The sequence below is a fragment of the Enhydra lutris genome, unplaced genomic scaffold (genome assembly GCF_002288905.1).
Source record: "Enhydra lutris kenyoni isolate GAN:26980312 unplaced genomic scaffold, ASM228890v2 scaffoldscaffold12, whole genome shotgun sequence".
Classification (NCBI taxonomy): Eukaryota; Metazoa; Chordata; class Mammalia; order Carnivora; family Mustelidae; genus Enhydra; species Enhydra lutris.
Window position 1 is genome coordinate 9489624 of NW_019154096.1, and position 24750 is coordinate 9514373.

Sequence of the window (24750 nt, forward strand, 5' to 3'; positions counted from 1 at the left end):
AGGGAGACCTCCCCTCTTTGTAACTATGGTTCCATGTTTTTAGCTCAATACTAACACATTGGGGATAATTAAAAATATTGCTATATGACATGAAATATGAATGGACTTCAAATCCCTATACTTTTCCACATTTCAAGGAATTAAGCATTAAAGATACTATGACAATATGCATGAGTAACAACACTAAGACACTACATTGTAAAAGTCTGGTTGCATTCTAGGCTAGCTTCCATTCTGTGAAGAGAGCTATGACTTCTTACCACATGGTACATTTAAAGTAAGTATTTTGTGCTTGCAAAAAGAGAGGACTTCTCCTTCCTTGCCAAAATAAAGCCCTAAAATGAGTATTTCAGGAAAAAAAAGAAAAAGAAAATGAATTTGCTTTGTGTTGAAACAAAGAATCACCAAGGCTTTGAATAAAACCAAATCCTATTTATGTTTTTTTTTTCAAAGAATAAGGAATTATACCTCAAATATTAAAAAGTGGGATTTCATTTTATGTTGAGTTTGTGTTTTATTTTTATGACTGGCTTCAATTTATTTTATAGTTATTACATGCCAATTACAGAAAATGTTGTTTTCAAGAGTTGTCTATTGAAATGTCTGTATTTCATTCTGTTAAGAATTAGATCATTGACAGTCAGCTTCTGCTGATAACCTCCCCAACTTCAATCACATCTTGTGGTAAGTATACTTAAAATCAGCATGTGATTGCCAATGTTTACAACAGTTTAATTTAAAATGCAGCAGAGAAGAAAGACTACACAACTGAAGAAACTCTCAGATACACACTAACATTCCATACGTTCCAGCTGGGCTTATGTGTTTTCACAGATTACCACTGGTTTCGTGGGATCGTACCATGCCTGCTAACCATACTCACTCAGTTCATGAGGAATAAGTATGAGAGGAAAACAACCTTAATGCTGGGCTAAGGAAGTGACTGTGTACAGCAAATAATGGTGTTTCAATGCATCACCGAGTTGGGAAATCAGCAGAATGATGATGAGAAAGAATTGGTACCAGGACATTTATTGATGGGAACCAAATCCTGTTAAAGTTGGCGCGCCCCAAGAACAAAACACTATTACTTTCCCACATATCATGTTATCAAATTCTTCAGTGGCTAAGTAAGAAAAACATTTTTTATTTTTTCCACCTGCTCAGACCCCAAACCCAGGAGCCATGATTGCTTCTTGACTTTGCGCATGCATCTAATCCATGACAAGTTTTAGAGGCTGAGCCTTGAAAATGTACCCTTGATCTAATCGCTCCTTGTGTTCATCTCTACCTCCAGTCCAAGTCACCAACAATCTCTCCCTGGACTCCTTCCTGTTACAGACTCACAGCGGGTCGCCTCATCTCCCACCTCATCTCCCACTCAACAACCTTTGAAAACATAAGCCACAACACGATTTCTCTGTGCAGAACTTCACGGGCAACACTGGCCAAAAGAAATATAATGCAAATTACATGTAAATTAAAAAATTCGAGTATCCAGATTAAAGGATTAAAAACAAAAATGGTGAGATTAATTTAAATATATTTATTTCACTCAATATACCCAAAGATTATCATTTCAGCATTTAATCCACCTAAAAATATTAATGATATTGTCCCTTTTTTGGAGGAGTAGCAATTTTTTTAAACTTGATATGTATATTATACTTAGATCACCTTCCATTTAGACCTGCCACACATTCCAAGCACCCAGCTGCCTAGTGGCTAGCTACTGGAAAATCAGTTCTAACGACTTTGTATCTTACACAGAGTAAGATAATAAATCCTCCAAGTGGCCTGTGAGATGCTATATACTAATTTCCTATCTTACAGGACAAGCATGCTCCAACAGCTGGGTTTTCACACCAGCAGTGTCCTCTCTGGGAAAACACCCTCCACACACCCACCCCCATCAAAGCAGCCACACGGCTCTCTTCCTTAATTCCTTTCTGCTTGGATTTCAGCTTAGCAGAAGGCTTTCCTCGGTCATCCTATACAAATAGTACCTTTCTTCCATCATTTCATATTGGCATTTTTATTTGTTTTTATTGCCCTATTATTATATATTCTATATATAAATGTTATGTACATATATATATACATATAATAAAAATAAATAATATACTTTTGTTTCCCTTTTTCCCCAATAGAATATAAGCTCTGTGGGAACAGGGACTTTGCTTTGTTCATTGCTAAGCCTCTAGTACTTACAACCAGTAACTACTTTTTATTCTTTAATACATTTCCAGCTTCATATATGGATATTAAGACTTAAAGAGTTTAACTGAAGAGCCCGAGACCTCCCAGCTGGTCACTGATGGTCCAGGGACTTGAGCCTAGGGTCCTCTGAACTCAAAAGGAACTGGCTTCCTGAGTAGGGGTCCAATTAAAAAAATCACTTAGGAATTTTACATTAGATTTTCCCTGAAGGAAAATTCTTACAGGAATTCTATTCCTATTCTTAAAGGAATCTGAATAGATTAAATAAGCATTTTTTTTTTCCTGTTTGGAGAAGCAACACTCCAAATTAGGATTTGGCAAGTTAAAACACACAAGCTAAATTCAGGCTATTTTCTGTTTTTGGAAATAAAGTTTTATTTACACAAGTACTGTCATTAAAATAATTAAAAGTACTGTTTTTAAATTTTAAATTCCCATTAACATTTAAAAATTATAATGGAAAAGAAATGATGTAGTAAAATAATTTAAGTAACATTATAAACATGGTTTTGAAATGTACTATTAGTCTATTAACATTCATATTTACAAGATTCTTATCTGTCCCTATAGAGATAGTGTCCTGAGCCCCCACTGACAGCTCTAAGTAAGGACAGGTTAAGAGTGATCAAAGCTAGGTGTTTATGGATTTACCTTTCCATTTGATCTTTCCCCTCAAGACCAGTTTTTATTACACTGGTTTTAAACAAATATAAGTGCTAGTATTTATTGTTTACTGTTTCATAGGTTTTCTTTCCAAGATACTTCATAATTTTCCTCCTAAAAATATGTATCCTGGCCTGATTTCTGAAGTATGTTTTATAACCTTAACCTAAGGAGCCATGGGTCAGTTAGGCAGGCACATTTCAGATGCTGCACCAATATTTTGTGGAGATGGGCCCTCCTCCACCAAGTTAATACATATTTCCGTAAAGTCCTACTATCACTGAATTTCCATATTGTACTTAAAGTAAGAGAAGTGTTTGAGCAACTCCATGACCTCGATGCTCAATTCCAATTCCTGCTGTAATGCAGGACTTCTAAAAACGCCTTTATTTATATTTTTCAAAAATGCCATTTCTGCAGATTCTTAAAGATTTAAATCTTAGAATCCTAAGCTTCCTGTACTCCTCTGGGCTCCATGGTAAAGTGGAAGGAGAACAGAGACATGAATCCAAAGGTTTCCTACCTTCCTCTTGAGACATTCTTGCTAGTGGTTTGCTGGTAAATCGAGTTTCTGTATTCTTATTCTCCCAGCCATTTATTCCACTCCTTACCTGCAAGAATTTGTAAGAGAAACACAAGGCCCACGAGGAGATAAATCCTAAATTCCACCTAAAATACCTCAGAACATAAACATGAAAGGCCACCTATGGGCCCAGATTCTCCCTGGAATTTGCTGAATACATTAATAAAAATCAAAAGAAATATGTTTCCCTAGAAAGGAGCATTGGTTAATTCTATAAGCCCCAAATGGCAAAAGTCATAAAACAATTTTCAGTACAACATTTATGTCCACTCAGGGGAATGGGGAGTGATCATTACCATCATTACAGCAACACCCCTTTGAAGGAGCTCTCTATTTTCCCCTGCGTCGTGTTCTTTGCCATCAAAGGATACTGACCTCGTCTGCAAAACCTTCCTCATCATGAAATGAATGTATTAGGTCATTACATTTTTCTTTTATCAACCCTCCCAGTCTGCACTGATTTCATGCTTCCTAAGAAAACTATGGATTATGATCTGGCCTCATTTATGGGTCTGCTTAAAGGAGGACGTGAAAGTGATGATCATAAGAATTCAAGTTTCCCACTTTGTAGGGTGAGGCTGTCTCATGGGAGATACAGAAAATGGCTGTGGTGACGGTGTGACTTGCCATCAAAGAATGTCTATAGGAAATGAGTGTGCTGGTGAGCGTGACCACCAGAGCAAAGAACTCCTATGTTTATTTAACATCCTTACATGATCTGATCATTCTTACTCTCTTCTTACCTAGAGCTGGGGGTGAGGGAGGGGACCAGGACACCATCTCTACAGGGACAATTATGAATCTTATAAATATTAATGTCAATAGACTAATAATACATTCTAAAACATTTTTATAATGTTCATAATGTTATTTAAATGAGGGTTTTGGAGGGGAGGAGGGGGGGAATGGCCTAGCCTGGTGGTGGGTATTAAGGAGAGCACGTATTGCATGGAGCACTGGGTGAGGTGCATAAGAAATGAACCTTGGAACACTGAAAAATAAAAATTAAAAAAATAGTTTTACTACAAAAAAATCATTTTACTACACTATTTCTCATGATAAGTTTTAAATGTTAACAGTAATATGTAATCTAAAAACAATACTCTTAATTTACTGGTTTTAATGATAATACTTGTGTAAGTAAAACTTCATTTCTAAGAACAAACAGCAGCTGGAAGTTAGCCCATGTCCTTTAACTAGCCAAGTCCTGATTTAGTGTATTATCCACTCCAGATTACAAAACAAACAAACAAAAAAGCAAAAACAAAATCAAACTTATTTATTCTCTTCAGATTTGTAGAACTGTCATCCCATTGTTTACATGGTTACACGTGTATTTCTCTTCTTCCCCTGGATGCTCAGGGAGTGTTTGGCGCAGACTCAAGCTGAATCAGATCTAACAGTCCTTATCATGACCACTGGCAGCTTTCGGAAAGGAATTGGAGAAGCGACACGCCATATGATCCCAGCCACATGACATTCTGGAACAGGCAGAACGATGGAGACATAAGGATGAGAGGGTGTGGAGGGAAGAGAGGAGAGGGGGTGGAGAGAGAGGACTTTCAGAGGAGTGGATCTATTCTGTGTCACTACTACAGTGAGAGACATATGTCATTACACTTTAGCACAAGCCCACAGAATGTACGCCACCGATAGTAAACCTAACATTAACTATGAATTCGGTGTGATTCCGATGTGTCAGTGTAGGTTCACTGGTTGTAACAAATGTACCAGAGTCTGGTGGGAGATGGAGATAGTGAGGCAATCTGTGTTTGGTGGGGGAGAGAGCATATGGGAATTCTCTCTGTATCTTTGGCTTCAATTTGCTGTGAATACAAAATTACTCTAAAAAATAAAGCCTATTTTTTAAAGGGATCAGAAATTTTTGTGCTTAAGAGTCTCTAAATTAACACAGATTTTTAAAAACCTACAATAAGAAATCAGGCATTTGCCCTCCGTGTTTACTGCATGAGCAAATTTATACTTTATTCTTTCAAAAAGCAACAACACAGGATTGGCACTCTTGTTCCAAATTTCACGAGGAGGAGGTGTGGCCCTAGGTGTGAAATTGCTTGCCTGGAGGTCACACATGGCTACAATAAGATTCAAACTTATCTGTTTGAATCCATCATCTAAGCTCCAAACTCAACTACCCTCTTTGGAAAGAATGGAAAAATGGGGTCTTTGTCTTTACCCTCCCGACTGGGTCACTAACCTCATTTCTTAGAATCTCTGTTACTCCTTGAAGAATCACAATTCCCATTGTCCTGGCTGATATTTTTTAGTTTTCGACAGCAACCCCATGATATTGGCTTTATTAGTTTCTGTGAACAGATGACTAGAAATGGGGAGGCAGTCTGGGGAGGTTGACGTGATTTTCTCCCGCTCTGGTTTCTAAGCTAATGTCACAGAACTCAAAGGTCTTTCCACCAGAAAGGAATACATTTCTTTCAAGACTTGAAAGATGTCTGGTTTTTGTCATTGAGAGCTTCATTTCCACTTAAGAAGAAAAAAATATCATAAACTTCTATGAAATTATACTTCTTTCTGGTCATTTTTTTCTGGTTTCCCTAAATTTTGTCTCCATATGAGAAAGGGGAATCATGATTTTGCTTGTGTAAAATTTTCATTCAGTAAAATACATTGGGTGCCCACAATATGTCTGGAATTACAGCAATGGAAGATGGGTCTCCTAGCCTCAAGGAGCTTATACTTCAGTGGGGAACTGACATGCAATGAAAATACTAGATAATGCTATGAAGAAAAAATAAAGCAGGATGAAGAGCTACCGGCTAAAGATGGTTCTCCCATCTTCTGGTTGGTACAGTCAGAGAAGGCTTGCTTCCATAGATAACATTATGCAGCTAAGAGACAGGCATGATTCCAGTTTTTGCAGGTATAATCAGCTATTATTCTGGCGAAGGCTAAATATGTGTAAACCTCCCTCGAAGAAGTAAACCAGATACTGCCTGATTGATATTCCAAGCATACACATTGAGAATCACTTTCTCCATAGGACATTGCACATGACACCCAAAGGTTAAGTTTGTGAGAGGTCAAGGAATAATTGTTATAGAGCACATATGTTTTCATTAGGAGAAGCACTCATGATTTCATCAGTGCTTTTCCTATTGTATTTGACACATAATTAAAGAAAGTTTAGCTGAAGAAGCTGTTGATGCTTCTTCAGGCAGCTTGGAAGTGAAAGATATTTTGTTGGAAAGCAGTAGTGATAACTGACATCTGTCAGCCTGAACTCAAGTGAAGACACGAAATAACAAGAATGTGCCCCTATGAAAATTAGGAAATGATGTCAGGCTAGGTTCGGGTCGTGCAGGGTGAACTAGAAAGGCATCTTAATAATCCTCGATAGCATTCAGAATATTAGAGAACGAGAGCTTCATAAATAGTCACAACTTTGAGTCAACAGTGGCATGCCACAATATGACATACATTCTAGAATACTTCAAAATATGTATTGGTAAAAGTCTTCATGATTTTTGAAAGAGTAAGCTTGAGCCATCTAGATACATCACTATGAGAAATAGCGTTCCCTGGACCAGCTGGATTGCTGAGATAATGAGCTTTTTGAATAATCTGGGGCCATAGAATCAAGATATATATGCTCTAATAATGAATATTAGGATTTACTTGTATGCAGCATTCTGAGGTTATATTGATGCATCAGTCAAAGCATCCTGAGTAAGATCTTCTCACATCTCATTTCCATACCTACTCGAAGGCACTCTCACCAGCTTCCCTTGCGTTAGATGAAGCTGTTTCAGGAAAAGGGTAACCTGAATTATTAAAATAACATATTGTAATATATGTTTCATCAGAATGCTCTAAGGATTTGAAGGAGCTTATCCAATAAAATTACAGCCAAATGCAAATCAATATATAAGTAAGCAAAATCCATTACTCTGTAAGATCTTCTATCTTCTTTTCTACCAGAGTCGGGGGCACATTGGAAACGATGACCTGCATGTCCAGCTGATTGACCACAGAAACCTGCAGGAAGTAAAGCCAGAGCCTGTTCAGAACTCAGCAGCATTTCTTTCTTTCTTTTTTTTTTTTTTAATTATGTTCAGTTAGCCACAATATAGTACATCATTAGTTTTTGATGTAGTGGTCAATGATTCATCAGTTGTATATAACACCTAGTGCTCATCACATCACATTCACCGGGTCACCCCATCCCCCCAACCACCTCCCTTCTGTAACCCTCAGTTTATTTCCTGGGGTCCAGAGTCTCTCGTGGTTTGTCTCTCTGATTTCTCCCCAGCATTTTATAAAACCAAAACACAATGCTTCTATCTCTTCCCTACTGGGCATGGACCCTGTGGTTTCCCATTTGTAACGTAGGAATGAATGGTATCTTTAGGTACACAAGCTCTGCTAGATCCTGGGGCAGGAGGAGACTGATGTACTATCACTATTAACTTAGAAGTAAGTCTAACTTGGGTGCCTGGGTGGCTCAGTTGGTTAAGCAACTGCTTTCAGCTCTGGTCGTGATCCTGGAGTCCTGGGATTGGATCTGCATCAGGCTCCCTGATCAGTAGGGAGTCTCCTTCTCCCTCTCATGCTCTTTATCTCTCTCTCTCAAATAAATAAATAAAATCTTTTAAAAAATTAAAAAAGGAAGTAAGTCTAACTTACTTAGACTTTTAGTGTGGTTGATTTGTGTGTGTTTGTTTCGTTGGTTATTTTCTAAGGCATGAAAGAAGAAGCGTTTATTTTTCTAATTGGGTTACTGAAGGGCGCTCAGGATAATGGAAAACCCAAGTTTTACAAACCTCGAGAGATCACCTATCCAGTGTGACTAGGAAGCTGAGATATGACTAGTTTGAATGATTCACTCTATGGGATCATCACACATAGTCTTTATGTTTGCTTCAGCCAATTCTATGTTTGTGTGAATAAAGAGATAGATACACATTTACATGTGGGACTAAAATAAGCTAGTTTAGCAGCTATTTACAAATCAATTCTATTCGCTAACATTTATGGAATTTCTTTTATGATCTTACTTAAAAAAATGAAAAACATAGTATTTATTCAGTATGTGTAAACTATCATTTACTTTTTTCCTCTCAATACTCCATAGGTTTTCACTCATTTAATTATAAATATGATCATATCAGGTAGTTATTACTATCATTCCACTTTTTATTTACTTATTTAAAGATTTATTTTTTTTTAGAAAGAGAGAGAGCAGGCAAGCAGGGGGAGGGGCAGAGGAGGAGGGAGAGAATCTCAAGTAGACTCCACACTGAGCCTGGAGTCAGACGCAGGACTCCATCCCATGATCCTGAGATCATGATCTGAGTGGAAATCAACAGTTGGATGCTTGACTGAGCCACCCAGGCACCCCCATTTCACTTTTTAAAAAAGAAAACTAACAAAGAGGCTTTTCATCCCTAATGAATATTGCCATGTGGGAGAAAAGGTCCAGATTTGCTGGACCTTGCTATTTTTTAAGAGAAGAAATCCGAAATATTGTAGAAAATATTTCAAATAAATAGAAATTTTTCAAACCATGTGTGAGTCTCATAATTTATGTGTACAGACTAAAGTAAGCCAGGGATCTGTCTGAATACCACCTAGGAGCAAACACCAGCAGTTCCAATCCTGTACCTCTAACTCATTATTGGCATCTGGGACCCTGTGTCCAAATTTCCCACAAATGTGTACATGGATCCTGATTGCGGCTTTACCAAAAAACAAAACAAAACAAAACAAAACAAAAGAAAGAAACAAACAAAAACTGACTTCATTAGAAAAAGGGATTAACACACTTTTTTTTTTTAAAGATTTTATATATTTATTTGACAGAGATCACAAGTAGGCAGAGAGGCAGGCAGAGAGAGAGGAGGAAGCAGGCTCCCTGTTGAGCAGAGAGCCTGATGTGGGGCTCAATCCCTGAACCCTGGGATCATGACCTGAGCTGAAGGCAGAAGCTTTAACCCACTGAGCCATCCAGGCGCCCAGATTAACACTTTTTGTGTAACTTTATCTTTTTTTATGGGTTCCCTTTCTTTCCTGGTCTCAATCTGAATAAAAAAAAACCCTAAAGAAAGTCAAAGACACAAGGTAGAAAGAGTTCCAGTCCCTAAATCTCCATTTTCTGGAATGCCATCAGGAATACCACCCAGCCATGTACACTCTTGTTGTGTCCTGTGAGAGAAACATACAATGTGTTAGGGTAAGCCCCTGAAATGTTTTGGAGTTTTGGTTAAAAAAATCAGCCTACCATGACAAACACCCAGGGCTCCATTAGGTAGGAGTGCTAGATTCTTAGTAATTGGAGGGCAACAAAAAACTAGAATGTTAGTTTTATGTGGGTGTAGGGAAGTGGTAGGATTTCCTTTTGTATAATTACGTTTTAAAGTTTCAGAAGCTCATTTACAAGTAATCTTTTGGAAAGAAATCAATCCATGTGCTGGGGACTCAATCTGGGAGCAAAATTTGGCCTTGACGATAGTAATAACTCTACCATTTGTCTTTTAAGGACAGCTGGTACTTTCTCTTTATTCAGAAGGATAAAATACTTACTCAAGGGAATTTTGAATTTGCTGAGTTTTGGGGCTAAATTCTGACTGAACTAACAAAATGAATTAAGATTTAAGATCCTTCAGGGGTGCATGAATGGTTCAATCCGTTAAACATCCGCCTTTGGCTCAGGTCATTACCCCAGGGTCCTGGGACTGAGCCCACTGTGAGGGAGTCTGCCTCTCTCCTGCTTATGCTCTCTCTGTCCAGTAAATAAACAAAATCTTATAAAAGGTTTAACTTGCCTCAAAATATATACATATTAAGCTTACAACTTATCAAAAAGATTTTTTGATCTTAACTTTTGAAGACAAACTTTTGTATTAAGATAAAAAAACAACGTAGTTACAATTCTGATAAAGTAACAAAATTCAGATTGCATGTAACTCAGAAGTATTTGTCTCAGACTGACCTATAAGTAGTTACTTTAGAAGTTTTAAATCTCCTTGAAGTATAACCATGATTTATGGAGAACACATACATCTTTCATTATGCTGACCACGAAAATAAGCTAATATAGTTTAAATTTTGATCTTTCAAAGGAATGCTAATTCCCTGAATCTTGACTTCATCAATCATCTATAATAAAGGTATTTAAATGCTTAAGATTCCTAGATTTTATTTGTTACCTTTCTGGTACAGTCTTTATGCAAATATTTCTGGAAATACACATGTCAGTTTATTATACCAACTATAACAAGTCTGCTTATAAAGGCTTTTTAAAAACGTAGTTCTATCATTGTGGGATCAATCTCTGTAATGGATTAAAATTATGAGTGACAGTCTAAAGAAGGAAAAGTAATATTTGTGAAGCACAATATTCTAAAATCAGAGCTTCCTAGTTGACATATTCTATTATTTCTAAGACTTTTAATCCTTCTTCATAAATTGCTCAGCTTTCCTTTTTCCTGCCCTTCCATTCATTCCCAAACAGTGTAGACAGTGCTGCCCAGTAAAAAAAATAAATAAATAAATAACATAAGCCACACATACATGCCAGATATGTAATTTCAAGTGCTCTGGTATCCACAATAGGGTACCAGAGGATAAAAAATAATGAAAGTCATCTAATAATACACTTAACCCAATATATTAATATAGCATCATTCTCACACATACTGAATACCAAACAACTTATTAAGGAGACATTTTTCACTTTTTTATACCAAGTCATTGAAACTCAGGGTGCATTTTATGCTTATAATACATCTCAGTGTGACAGCATCACAAAGGCAAGTGCCCGGTGACCACGTGGGACAAATAACTCACACTCTGGGCAGCAAAGCTCTAAAGAGCTTCACCGTGTCTTGTGTCGACTGGCCATTAGCCACTGTCTGTCCTAACTGGCCTCTGGTGCAATCTCACTTCTCTTGAAAAGGAAGAAGCAGTTTAATTATCTTTTTCAGATAGCTTTGTATAGTCTTTGATACCACTCCCAAACGCAAGTGGTAGTCGAAGATTAGTTTTGATGTGAAAGTGAAAATTGGGTTTAGTTATGTTAAAACCCACTTCTCTGTCTTGTACCACAGAGACGTTTTAACATCATGCATTGATCATTTGGAAAATACTGGTTCACTGAATAATGCAGATTTTTCAAGCACTGACACAATATATAGCACAATATCAAAAAAAAATCACATTCTTTAATATGACCACTGATCTCATGGTCTTTAAGTTAATAGGAAGCTGTCGAGATCACAGTGGTGAGTGAATACGAGTTTCCAATAATCTAATTTGTGCTGTTAGTTGTTATCGTTAGCAGCAAATACTGTCAGTTGTTTTCCTTAAGTTGGCTGTCTCACTTTGTTCATTTCTGTTTAAATGTCTAGCAAATATTCAAGTTTGAGACACCACATTTTATCTCATTATTTTTTCCAAATAAAAGTATTCCTTAAGAAAAAAACAAACAGTAAATTCAGCTTACATAGAGCTTTTCCTTGAGACTACCATTATACTTCCTTTTATAGAAGAAATGCTTTCCACATACTTCCCATTTCATTACAGAAAATATTGAAAAGGTGTTTAGTCAAGAGTGGAGATTTGTTAAAACTAGTAAGTTTTACTGCTTATGAGTAAGGGCACTCTTGAGGCTTTTCTCTCTCTCTCTCTCTCTGTGTATGACTCTGAAGGATACAATGAAAACAGTGGTGCAAATACAACATACTAAAACATCAAACAATGTCCTAGCATTTTCACCAAAAGAAATTCTGACCTTACTGAACCCTGAAATGATTTAAAGGATCCTTAGTGTTCCATGGACCGCACTTTGAGAGCTGCTAACATACACTGTAGTAGAGAAGCCATTCATCCATTGAATAGCCACTAATTGCCCACGACACATCAGGAATTATTCTGGGCATTTGAGATCATGGAATAAAATCATAAAAAACAAACAAAAGAACTCTCCTCATGGAGTTTTTGCGGGAAAATATGAGCATGAGTATGGTAAGTCCGTTGTAAAGAGCAAACGGTAAAGAGGTGTGAACTGACACAGTCGGGCTGCATTGCTAAATGGGGCAGTCGGAGTAGGCTTCACCGTGAAATACATCCTTGCAAATATTTGGAAGAGATGAGGGAGCTCATCAGGAACACATTTGGGGAAGAAAATTTTAGACAGCAGCACTGCCAAGATCTCCAGAGCGAGGATGGGTCTGACTGTTTGGAAAACAGCAAATTGGCCAATGTTAGCGGGTCTGAATGAGTTAGATGAAGAATAGCAGAATTGAGGTCACTGGAGGCCTTCTGACTACAGAAGGTCGTCTTCTGTAAGGATTAACTTCTCTGAAAGAACCTCTACATCAAAGTCTTATTTCTCCCCACATCTCCCTTCTCTTGACTGAAAGGATTTCCAATCTCACCTTAAAAAAATGTTTTACTGGTAAGTTTTCCACATATGTATGGTTCATAAATATATCTCATTATGATTACTTTGAAATAACTCTTCCTAAATGTATTTTGGGTAATTTTAAAGGTATACTTTCAAGTTTCCACACAACAGTTTAAAAAGTCCAAATAAGAAACCCATAAACTTCACATTGCTCATGTACATATTACACAGATAATCTATATAGTTACATCTTACTTATGTTATTGCAGTATTTATTTTATCTTATTTATTTATTTGACAGAGTGAGCGAGCATGAGCAGGGAACCCAATGCGGGACCGGATCCCAGTAACCTGGGATCATGACCTGAGCTGAAGGCGGACGCTTTACTCACTGAACCACCCAGGTGCCCCCATTATTGCAGTATTTTACTTATCCTGTCTATTCTGACAGCACCTCATTGTGCAGCCCTGAAACAACAGGAAGGGAAATGGCAACACTGCGTACATTAGGTTTACAGATCTTAACTCTATTAAAAACCTATGTCAACTTTGAAATCTTCTATGTCAAATGCTTCTTGGCACAGAATGGCCTTTGTTTATTCTAGTGCAGCTTTCTTGCTCTAAATAAGGACGTCTTGTTCTTCATGCCCGCCACAGTCATGACAGTTGGCCTTCATGATTTAGAAGAAAAATAGGGGATCTGTGATGTCTACATATATGAGAAGGTTAAACTCATTCAGAGAACTAACGGAGGGGAGCTGTGAAGATGAAGATCTAACAAGATAGAAACAGCAGAAGAAAAATTATACTGGATTCTGTATTCCTGTGACAAGCATTTCCAGTAATAATTGTAACTTATAATGTTTACTAGATTAATCAAAGTCCCAACAAGCCATGCTTCCAAGTTGGCATAAATCCCATAGGACAGAAGCTTTGGTGTTGAGTATCTTGAATAAACAGTAAGATCAAACTGCCCTTGGGAACACTCTACCACGGAGATGTGGTAGAGACAAAGAAAGAGAAGAGAAAAGTGGTATTCATGGCTGAAGCCAAATATAACTGAGTCAAGGATCATTGATGCCATCACTGGGGATCTTAGTAAAAGAAGGAAACTACATCTATTGGAACATAAATTCACACCAAAGCATTTCCTTTTGTTTTCTTAATTACAAAAGGTCTAAAAGGAATTTAAACAATAATAAAAAATGTCATACATTTTAATTTCTGCAGCACAAAGCAGTGAAGCATTTTAAAATTTTAAGTAGATCCAGCCAATTCTATACTAAAAATGCGATCTACAGACCAAATGGAAATCCAGCACTTGTGGAATTGCTGTCACAGTCATACAGGAAAACATATTGGGATGTATTTCCCAATGTCAAAAAAATATACAGCCTTAAAGCTATACCTTTTATATCCTAAACTGTGGCTACTAGCAACCTGGAGGAAAATTGATCACATTTATATTCTAGAAAACCTATTTCGAATAAATGTAAAAGTTCCATGAGTTGGAGACATCGACCGCAGACTGGCAGGTGCACGTGCTTCCGCTAATCTGGAGGTTTATCTACTTACCAGGACATCTGCTTTGCCGCTCAGTCCCTGTCCATAGTTATCAGTTGCGATGACTTGGAACTTGAAGTAGGACCTTCTCATATTGTGAAAGAGCATAGCAGTTTTGATGAGCCCTGTATAGGTTTCCACCACAAATCCTTCTTTTCCCTCTTTAATGGGTGGAATGATGAGTCGGTATGCCATGGCGCTGTAATTGCCAGTATCTTTGTCTGTAGCCTAGGAGGGAAACAACACAGGGTATAAATAAGCAGTAAAAAACCACCAGTATTCAAGGGCTCATTGCTTTTGTAAGACTGATGTTCTTTTGTAAGAACACAATACATCCCTCCTCAAAGTCTCTTGTTCTGGGTACCGTTCTATAGATTAACAGGCTTTGTGTCCATAGGGATGAATGGTTGTTATTAGAATAATAACTACCCAACTGTGAATACAAAGGACACAGACTCTGTTATAACAGAGTCCAACCTGGTGAATTAAGTGTTTTGACTGGCATGTCTGATGGGTTCAACTCTGAGCTGTGATCCAAATTGCTTTAAGGATGGGACTGATCGTTTATCTAGCCATTGTCTTGTGTAAGAGGCATAGCATGTGATAGTCATTTTGATCTAACCTATTTCTGGAAGGGGAAAGATAAAATAATCCACTGAAAGATCTCAAATGATAGTAAAAGTTCAGAGCTTTTAAGCAATAAATCTATAGCTGTATATCCTAATTAGTTAATGCCATGTCATAATTACAGAAGGTTAGAATACTAATCCAGGCTCCTTTTTATTCATTCTATATCCTAATTAACCAGATTTTTTCCTAGTTGTAAGTACTTATAATCTACATGTTAAGGTTTCTTAACATTTAGAATTTAAAAAGGGCAATAGTTGTTTAGAATGTTGGTGGTGGTGGGGTTTTCGTTTTTGTTGCTGTTTTTGTTTTTTTTTTGTTTGTTTGTTTTGTTTTGTTTTTAAAGATTTCACCTATTATTTGACAGAGAGAGAGAAATCACAAGTAGGCAGAGAGGCAGGCAGAGAGAGAGGGGGAGGAAGCAGGCTCCCTGCAGGGCAGAGAGCCCGACTCGGGGCTCGATCCCAGGACCCTGCTGGGATCATGACCTGAGCCGAAAGCAGAGGCTTTAACCCACTGAGCCACCCAGGCGCCCCAGCTGTTTTTGTTTTTTAAATGAAGCTGTGAGTATAATTTATTAGTCTGTCTGCATGGCTTCAACATCAGAGACTTTTCAGAATGCCAGTCTGAGAATTATTTCATAGTGGAATATTTGGAAGAGGAATGATGGATATGAGAGTCTCAGTGAATTTATATAAGGTTACATAGGCCTTATTCATGATACTAGATATGAAAGTTTAATATTATTATTTTCATTGTTTGGTTATTCTTACTTTTACCAAAGATATTATTAAATATCATGAATTAAGCATTTTTAAAAAGATTTTATTTATTCATTTGAGAGAGAAAGAGAACATGAGTGATGTGAGGGGCAGAGGGAGAGGCAGACTCCCCCCTGAGGAGGGATCCTGACTCCAGACTTGATTCCAGGACCCTGAGATCCTGAGCCATAGGTACATTGACTGAGCCACCCAGGCGTGCCATATCAAGCATTTCTGATTTCCCATTATAACGCTAAGGATTCTATAAAACATCATCTTCTTTAATAAAAACTCTAAGAAATGTATTATTCCAATCATATAAATTAGTGCCATCCAACTGAACTTTCCGTGATAAAGGAAATGCTCTGTGTTCTGTCCAACACAGAAGCTACCAGCCACATACAGCTACTCAGAACTCGAAATGAGGCTAATGGGAGTCAGAAATTAAAATCTGAATTCTAACTAAATTTCAATAGCCAACAGCTACATTTTAAGTGGTAAAGTTGGGATATAAATAATGATAATAGTAAATGACAGCAAATATATATTAAGCTTTACCATGAGCTCTACTCTCCAGCTTCAAATTCTATATACGTGCTTAACCATGGAAAACATTTCAGGATAATTCTAACCACCTGGTAAACAAGGTAATTTAAAGTAAAAAACAGATATTTCACTTCGGGATAAAATATTTTGGGAATTTTCTAAGAAGTCAAAAATCTCAGCTTTAGACTAGGATGAGCTCTAGCTACTAGCTCATCTCCGTAGATGGTCTGTATGTTTCACAGAATGGCAGAGCTCAGTTTTGGCATTAGAGGGATAATAATTACATTTTGGCACTAGAGGGACAGTAATTAGATTTCAACATTAGATCACATTAACACTAAAAGGAGAAGAAGAACAAAGAAAAAATAGTTATCAAAGTGTTTCCTTTTACACTTTGAACTCAGGGTTTTTATTCATTTAATAAAGGACAGCATTAAAAAAAGCACATTTCCAACTAAAATTAAAATCAGAGTTTAAATCAAGTAATCAAAGACATTTCTTTCACATACTAGGAGGAAATTTGAGACTAATGCCAAATGGGTCAAAGATTTGGTTGAATACCATCCTTTAACTTACAATTAGCATGGGTGTTTCTACTGAAATAAATTTTTTACTGTTAATGAAATAATAGTGAGGTATAAGAAATGTGCACAAAAATGGACAAATCTTGAGTATACAGCTCAGTTAAATTTTGCAAACTATACACATCCATGTGGCTAGCCCCTGCATCAAGAAATAAAGCATTACCAACATCCCAGGATGTTCTCTATGTCCTTTCAGCCATACCCTCTCCCCAGGAAACCACTGCATTCATTTCTAAATAAATAAACTGGTTATGCCTACTTTTACTTTATTTTTTTTTTAAGATTTTATTTATTTATTTGACAGACAGAAATCACAAGCAGGCAGAGAGACAGGCAGAGAGAGAGAGGGGGAAACAGGCTCCCTGCTGAGCAGAGAGCCCGATTCGGGGCTGGATCCCAGGACCCTGGGATCATGACCTGAGCTGAAAGCAGAGGCTTTAACCCACTGAGCCACCCAGGCACCCCTGCCTACTTTTACTTTAAAGACTTTATTTGTCAGAGAGAGAGAGAGAGAGTACAAGCAAGTGGAGGGGCAGAAGGAAAGGGAGAAGCAGGCCTCCTCACTGAGCACAGAGCCCAGTCAATGCAAGACTGGGATCATGACCTGAGCCAAAGGCAGATGCTTAACTGACTGAGTCACCCAGGCATTCCTAGTTATGCCTATTTTTAAACTTTATGTTGATGGGATCACACCATATCTTCTCCTTTCTGTCTGAATTCTTTTACTCAATTAAGTGTTATGGGATTCTAAATCTTTGTATTTTTAAATTTTTATAGGCATTTTAAATCATTTTATTTCATCTATCCTATAATACCATGAGATACATATTATTATTCTGTATTTTTCCTGCAAAGAACCTGAGACTTAGCTATCTCTGTGCTTCAGGATTTGAATTCTGGTCATTCCAATTCTAGAATCTAAGTCCAAATGGACACATCAACCCCTCTCCCCACTCCCAAGTATTTACAACCAACATTCTGGCCTGTGATTTTCTTCCTTTTTTCTTTTTTTAAAGATTTTACCTAATTGTTTGACAGAGAGAGAAAGAGCACAAGCAGGGGGAGGGGCAGAAGGAGAGGAGAGGAGAGGGAGACACAGACTCCCCAGTGAGTAGGGAGCCCATGTTTGACTTGATCCCAGGACCCCGGGATCATGACCTGAGCCAAAGGCAGAGAGATGCTTAACTGACTGAGCCACACAGGTACCCCCAGGCCTGTCTTCTTCAAAAAGTTTTTAAATTTTTATAATTTGAGTATAGTTGATACACAATGTTAGGTTAGTTTCAAGCATACAACATAGTGATTCAGTATCTCTGTACATCATGATATGCTCTGCACAAGTGTACGGACCACCTTTCACCATATAGTTCCACTGCGGTATCACTGATGACGCTCCTTATCCCCGTGACTTCTTCATTCCATAACTAGAACCTCTGGCCCCCACTACCCTTCACCCATCTGCCCCACCTCCTCACCTGGGGCCCCTCTGGAAATCATCAGTTTGTTTTCTGTATTTATAGGTCTCATTCCGCTTTTTGTTTGTGTTGTTTTTTAGGTTCTACATCTGAGTGAAATCATTTGGTATTTGTCTGTCTCAGTCAAACAAACTTTTGTACTTTAAAATAAACCCCTGTACCACAACACAATCACATTTAGAGAAGAATGACAGTTGTAATAAAATCACCGTGATTGCTTGGTATATTTACGTTTCTTTGCACAGTTCTTACTGATGAACTTCCAATTTCAATAAACAAGGAATTTCACTTTTTAACATCCCTAGCTTACTAAATTAAGAGAACCACAAGGTAGCCATATTTTATATAATCTTAACAGGTTAAGGTGCATTTTAAAGCACACCTAGGCCGGAGGGAAGGAAGGTTTGAGAAACAGGTTGACTGAACTAAAGCCATTTTGGCTTTAGGCTGACCCTTAACCTAAAGTCAGGTCATATGTTTAAAAAAAAAAAAAAAAAAGTCAGGTAGTAAAAAGAATCAGAAGATCCAACTCATGGAAGATTACCAGATCCCACTCCCTCTGGCAGTAAAAGCCACAAAGGCCGGACATTCTTAAAATTATTCTCTGTGGGTAATTCCACAACCCCAATGATGAGGGAGCGGAAGGCTGGCTGAGAACAAAGCACATGGAGACACCTGCAAACTCCCACCATCCCCACCACTCCTGGGTGGGAAATGTGTGATATTCTTCCAGGAAGCTCCCAACTATCTTTATGTTAATGCCTTGCTAGAGGGATTAAACAATCTTAACTTGACAATGGCAAGACCTCCAGTATTTTGTAGCTCCTCTTTAGTATAGGAACGGGCTTTGGAAAACTTCCCTTTTCCTTACCTCCCCCAACTCCCAAGTATATAAATCAGCCACTCCTCACCCTTACAATGAAGCTCTTTCTGTCCAGAGATCCTGTCCCCATCCTTCAATAAAAGCACCATTTTGGACCAAAGACATCTCAAGCATTCTTTCTTAGCCATTGGCTCCAGACCCCACCCCAATGAACCTCACTTGTCTTCCAAAACCACATCACCAAGACAATGAGAAAATGAACTGTAATATAGTAGTAAAGTCCAAAGTTAAAGAGTAAGCCCCTCCCTATAGGATTAGCTAATTAAAACAAACAAACAAACAAACAAAACTTATAAAACCCTTCATTAGAGGCAAACAGGGGTCCTCTTCCCCATCTGGAAGGAGATGATGTGGGAAACAAAAGCAGAAGAAAAATTGTTAAATTTCCTTACTACCTAGAGCCCACTGACAAGTCCTTGAAACAGGCAGAGTGACCTTCCTCTAGGGACTCAGCTGCCTTAATGTTAATACTTTGCTAAGGGCAAAAGGCAATCCTAGTGTGACTCCCCCCCCCCCCACACACAACCCCTCCCATGGATTTTTCATAGTACTTTGGGAGTAGATCATCAACAAATGAGATACAGGGTCTTAAAAAAATCATGTTTACTGGATATTTTCCCCCAAATATAAAACTGCTATCATATGTACATTGTCAATAATGATTCCACTCTGAATTTCTATTTCTTTGAATGGGCTTAATCCTCTTTGAATCTCAAAGATCTCATTTCAGAAAACAGGCACTGATGATGGCACCAGGATCACTGACATTCTTTCAAATCTCCCCTCCTTCTCCCAAGTGCAGGTAGCTGAATATAGCAAGTCAAACACTGAATGATAAACATGCCAATAGACACTACACTTAGAAGCAACCTAAAGGATTTTCAATTTCAATTTTGAATCCATTCAATTTTCAGCAAATACATGATTTAAGACAGAAACCTGTATAAAGGAGGTGACTGATCAATGTCAGGTATGAACATCAGAACTGTGCACTATGAACAACCAAATGTTCCTTTATGAAATTAATTAAAAGACATGATATATTTAAATATACACCAAAAATACTGATAACAAAATTAAGAACACAATTTTAAATCTGGTTACAGATGTGAAAAGTGAGTGTTTCAGCACAGAGTGTACTGTAACTGCTTCCTACTTTTAATAATTTTAAATTCACTTGTTTTTTGTGTTGTGTTTTAGAGACATACTCAAAAATTGGGTATGATTCAAAAAATATATATAATCACTCAGAATTTCAGCTTTCCTTATTTGTAAAATGAAAAATAATATATTGGTCAACAGCATTATTTTCAAGAAAAAAAATATACATATGTGAACTATAGCTAAGTATACTATAACTATTATAATTTGTAACCATAATATTCCAAAATTTCAATTTTTATATCTAATGATATTTACCAATAATATGCAATTTAAAGCACAAAATTAATTTAAACTTATATACTCCAGGCACATTATCAAAAGATTATAACTTCCTTTCTCTTTAAGATTTTATTTATTTATTTGACAGAGAGAGAGAGCACAAGTAGGGGAGAAGCAAAAGGAGAGGGAGAAGTAGGCTCCCCACTGAGCAGCGAGCCCAATGAGGGGTTTGATCCCGGGATTCCAGGATGACCTGAGCCAAAGGCAGAAACTTAACCCACTGAGCCAACCAACTGCCCCAAATTGTTAACTTCCTTAAAATAATCCATTAAACAGTTTTTTCAAGATGCATGTACTTTGCTCTCCCCTTTCTGTTTTCTTTTCCACTTCTCTTTATTGCTACCAGACCATCTGAGTCAAGCTTGCAAAACCTCTTCCTCAACTGAAATCCATGCATTTATATGCAGTACATGCTCTACACTCCCTTGTTGCTGAATGTAATGAAGCCTCTATTTTGACGTTCTCCTCCTCTATGAATTTCAGTGTTCCTGAAGATGACACAATCAACAACCCACATTCAAATTCTTAGGCCTGAATAACTGCCATTGATCTTTGACCTGCCTCACCACATTGATTCTATCCCATAACCACACGCTCATCTTCTGACTTATGGAGATACTCCCTCTAAGGAAACGCTCCAACTCTGGAAGTGTAAACTTCTAATGTATACATTTCCGACTGCAAGGTCCCATCACTTTCTTATTCAGTGAAGATCTCTTTGCTACCAGAGAATTTTCAGTCCCACAAATGCCCTCTCTGTTCTCATTACTTTGGAGCTATGCCCTTTCTATCCTCATCATGGATGTCACAGTGGTCACACTGCTCTCATTGTTTTGTCCTTCCACAACACCTGGAACTTTCTCCTTTAGAGCCAACGTAACTGTCAACTGGGGACTGAGGAATGATGAAGGAGAGAGTCCAGCAGACTGGTGCCTCACACAGTACCTCAGGACATCTTTCCTGCTGAGTACGTTTTATTGTTATTAAATTTTAGAAGTCAAGGAACAAAGGCACAGAGAGATTAGTCACTTTCTCATCTTCACAAAGATTGCTGATAGCACAGGTGGGGAGGTCTTGCTCTGAAACCTATACTGAAACTGTTATACTCAATATGTCACACTAAGTACCAGGACTGGGACTCCAGGGAACACAACAGTAAGAGCCGTAAAAAGATCCCAAGAACTCCTCCTAGACAGGTCATGGAAATAGAGAGAAAATAATAAATATGCAACCCAAAAACTAAGTGAAGGCAGAAATACAAACCTTCATGCTGATGGTAGTTCCACTTAGAGGGCATTTTGCTGATCTAGGTGAAACTCAAGAGTCTATCCATGAGGTTGTGAGTGGCTCAGAGAATGGGAATCAAGACCCAAGCCCCCCTTGTGGAAATTAGTCTAGTAAGATTACCTTTCCCAGAATGATCACTTCTCATTTTAAGAGCAGTTGGGAAATTCATCTCTCCTTTCCAGCCACCATTGCTACCACCACCCTAGAACTACAAACCAAACCACTGGCTTAAACTTTGATGCTGAGTGCAATGGGGAAAAATTTCCTTGGGAATTAGTCCAACCAACACAAGCCCTCATCATAGTCTGTAGTCTTTATTCACACACTATCAATTGCTCAGTTCTAGGAGAAATCATAAGATTTTGAATTTCTGACTTTGTAAATCCAGTGGTTCTAAATTCTACCTGAATGAACAGAAAAACCACAGCTGAGAATTTGAGAAAAGTGATCTTTAACTGCTAATAGCCTAGCTTCCTCACAGAAGTCGGTGCTTTTTCAAAACAGTCCCCTCTAACCTATGCTTCAAATAATTCTAACAATTAAGTTCCAAGAAAACTAAAAAGTTAGAGTAAAAATAATCCTCAAAATGAATAAGCAACAAAATATTATAAGAAAGAGCTTGTTGAAAAAAAGCAAAGTCATACCCACAAATGGAATTAGCAGGCACAGAGAATAAAGTGAAGATGTTCAATGTTTCAGTAAATAGAGTCTTAAAGAAAAAAGAATGAGAATCGTTGAAAATAAATAAAAAGAAACTTTTAGAAATGATGAAATAATAATTGAAATGAAAAACCCAGAGATGAAGTTGTTAGCAACCTAGGCATCGCTGATGAGAGAATTAGTGAACTGAATGATAGGGACAGAAAAAAGTGATGCAGAATGTCCTACAAAGCAACAAAGACCAAAAATCTAAAAGCAAGTTTGAGACAAAGCATTGAGAGTGATCAAATTTAGCAAACATCTAATCAGAGAGTCAAGGAGAGAGGATAGAATTTTCCAGGACTGATAAAGACAGCTATCGACAGATTTAAGAAGCCCAATAACCTACCAACAGAATAAATACAAAGTGATCTACCCAGAACATGCAACACCCCACCCCCAACAGAAAGGGGAATCATAGGAGGTCTTAGCACACTCAGAGAGTGGCATGGAAAGGCGCCCATGGGAAGTTCTAAATTGTGTACCTTAAGTGAAGGGCGAGTGATTCCAGTGGAAGACCTAAGATTTAGGAGAATGTGAAAAAGCAAAGAAAGTATTAGGTGGCTGAATAACTCTCTACAACACAATAATTGTTTTGTTGTGTGTGGCAAAAAAAAAAAAAAAAAAAAAAAAGTAAAATATCCAAAAGCAATAATATATAAAATTCAATGGGGGGATTTAATTTAAATATTCTAAGATTCTAAATAATATTCAGGATGGAAGGTATATTGGCATTTTAAAGTACATGTATTTTAAAGTTTCTAAGGTAACCCTTATTAAATAAAATAGAGTACATAACTTTACAAATACACAAAGGATACATGCACGGGGCAAGGGAAAATTATCCATCCAAAAGAAAACACAAAGGAGAGAAAAAATATAGAAAACTGAGAAAAACTAAACAGGATAAGGGAAAGCCAAAACAAAATGATAGAAGGTAAAATCTATTATATCTGCAATTAGAACAAATGTAATTCAATCTTCTACTTAAAAGACCAGGTTAATCACACTGGAAAGAATAAACTCTACTCCAATGTACAATATATCAACCCTAAAAGAAGAAAGTGATTGGAAACATAAGTCAACATTCATTTATATTTTAATGTAGAACACATTTAATTTCATATAGAAATTTACCCTTCTGGATTTTGGGGAGAAGTGAAGAAAGAACTGGTATTTTTAAATTAGCTAACAATCTTAGAAGTCAGTCTTGATGCATTCTGTGAAACTAGGAATGTGTTTGAAAGGAAATTATTTGCCAAAGATTTCACTAATGAACTTAGGTGTGAATAAAGCAAAACAGCAAAGCGTTTTTTTAAATAAATAAACTATTATATTTCCTAAAAATGGGGGAAATTCCTAATGATATTCTAAAAAAGAGAAAAATAAGTAAAATTTACAAATTAATTGCATCATTTTTAGGTAGCAATAAGGTAACATCTAAACAAGCTTGGTTAAACTAACACCTAAAAATGAAAACTGGCTCATCAAGAAAACTGTAACTGAATCAAATTTGCTAAAGAATCAATGTCACTTTACTATTTTTATCAGCTTCTTTAAAATCAAAAATGTACCCTGGGCTCCGGGCAGTCATTATTATCTGTAAGAGGGAACCCTTGAAGATTTGATTTGCAGACTTCAGGGAGTTTCTGTTAGTGAACAAAATCTGGGAAGTTATGTCTAGAGTTGTTTTAAAAGAATGAAAATCAGAAATGAATACTGTAATTACACCTGCTGTAATTATATTTCTAAATGAAAGCTAAGACACAGGAAACCACTCATGCATTTCTAAGACCACATCTGGAAATCTTAATGCACACAGGTGCCCAATATTAAGAGAAAATCACCAAATAATTGCCTTTATCATACAGGGGTGTAGGTGAGCCCATTAATTTTGTAGCAGCCTAAGTAACTGCTCCCCTCTGTTGCCTAAATGAATACTATAAATACAGAAATATTAGTGGAATAATTAGCGATGTCCTAAGAACTTCCAAAGCCCATTAAAGTCCAATAATGCTAACTTTTAACTTCAACTTT

The 24750-nt window shown here is 37.2% G+C and overlaps 1 protein-coding gene across 4 annotated transcripts in view; it reads right to left on the reverse strand.

Moving 5' to 3' along the window:
- The window catches only part of LOC111144760 (protocadherin related 15), an 817855-nt gene that overhangs the window by 53693 nt on the left and 739412 nt on the right, over positions 1 to 24750 (reverse strand). For all 4 annotated transcript variants that reach the window (XM_022499204.1, XM_022499203.1, XM_022499205.1 and 1 more), the window contains exons 26-27: positions 14421 to 14636; positions 7389 to 7477 (exon numbers count right to left, since the gene is read on the reverse strand). In XM_022499204.1, coding sequence (XP_022354912.1) covers positions 7389 to 7477; positions 14421 to 14636 — 305 coding nt within the window. The remainder of the gene's footprint in view (positions 1 to 7388; positions 7478 to 14420; positions 14637 to 24750) is intronic.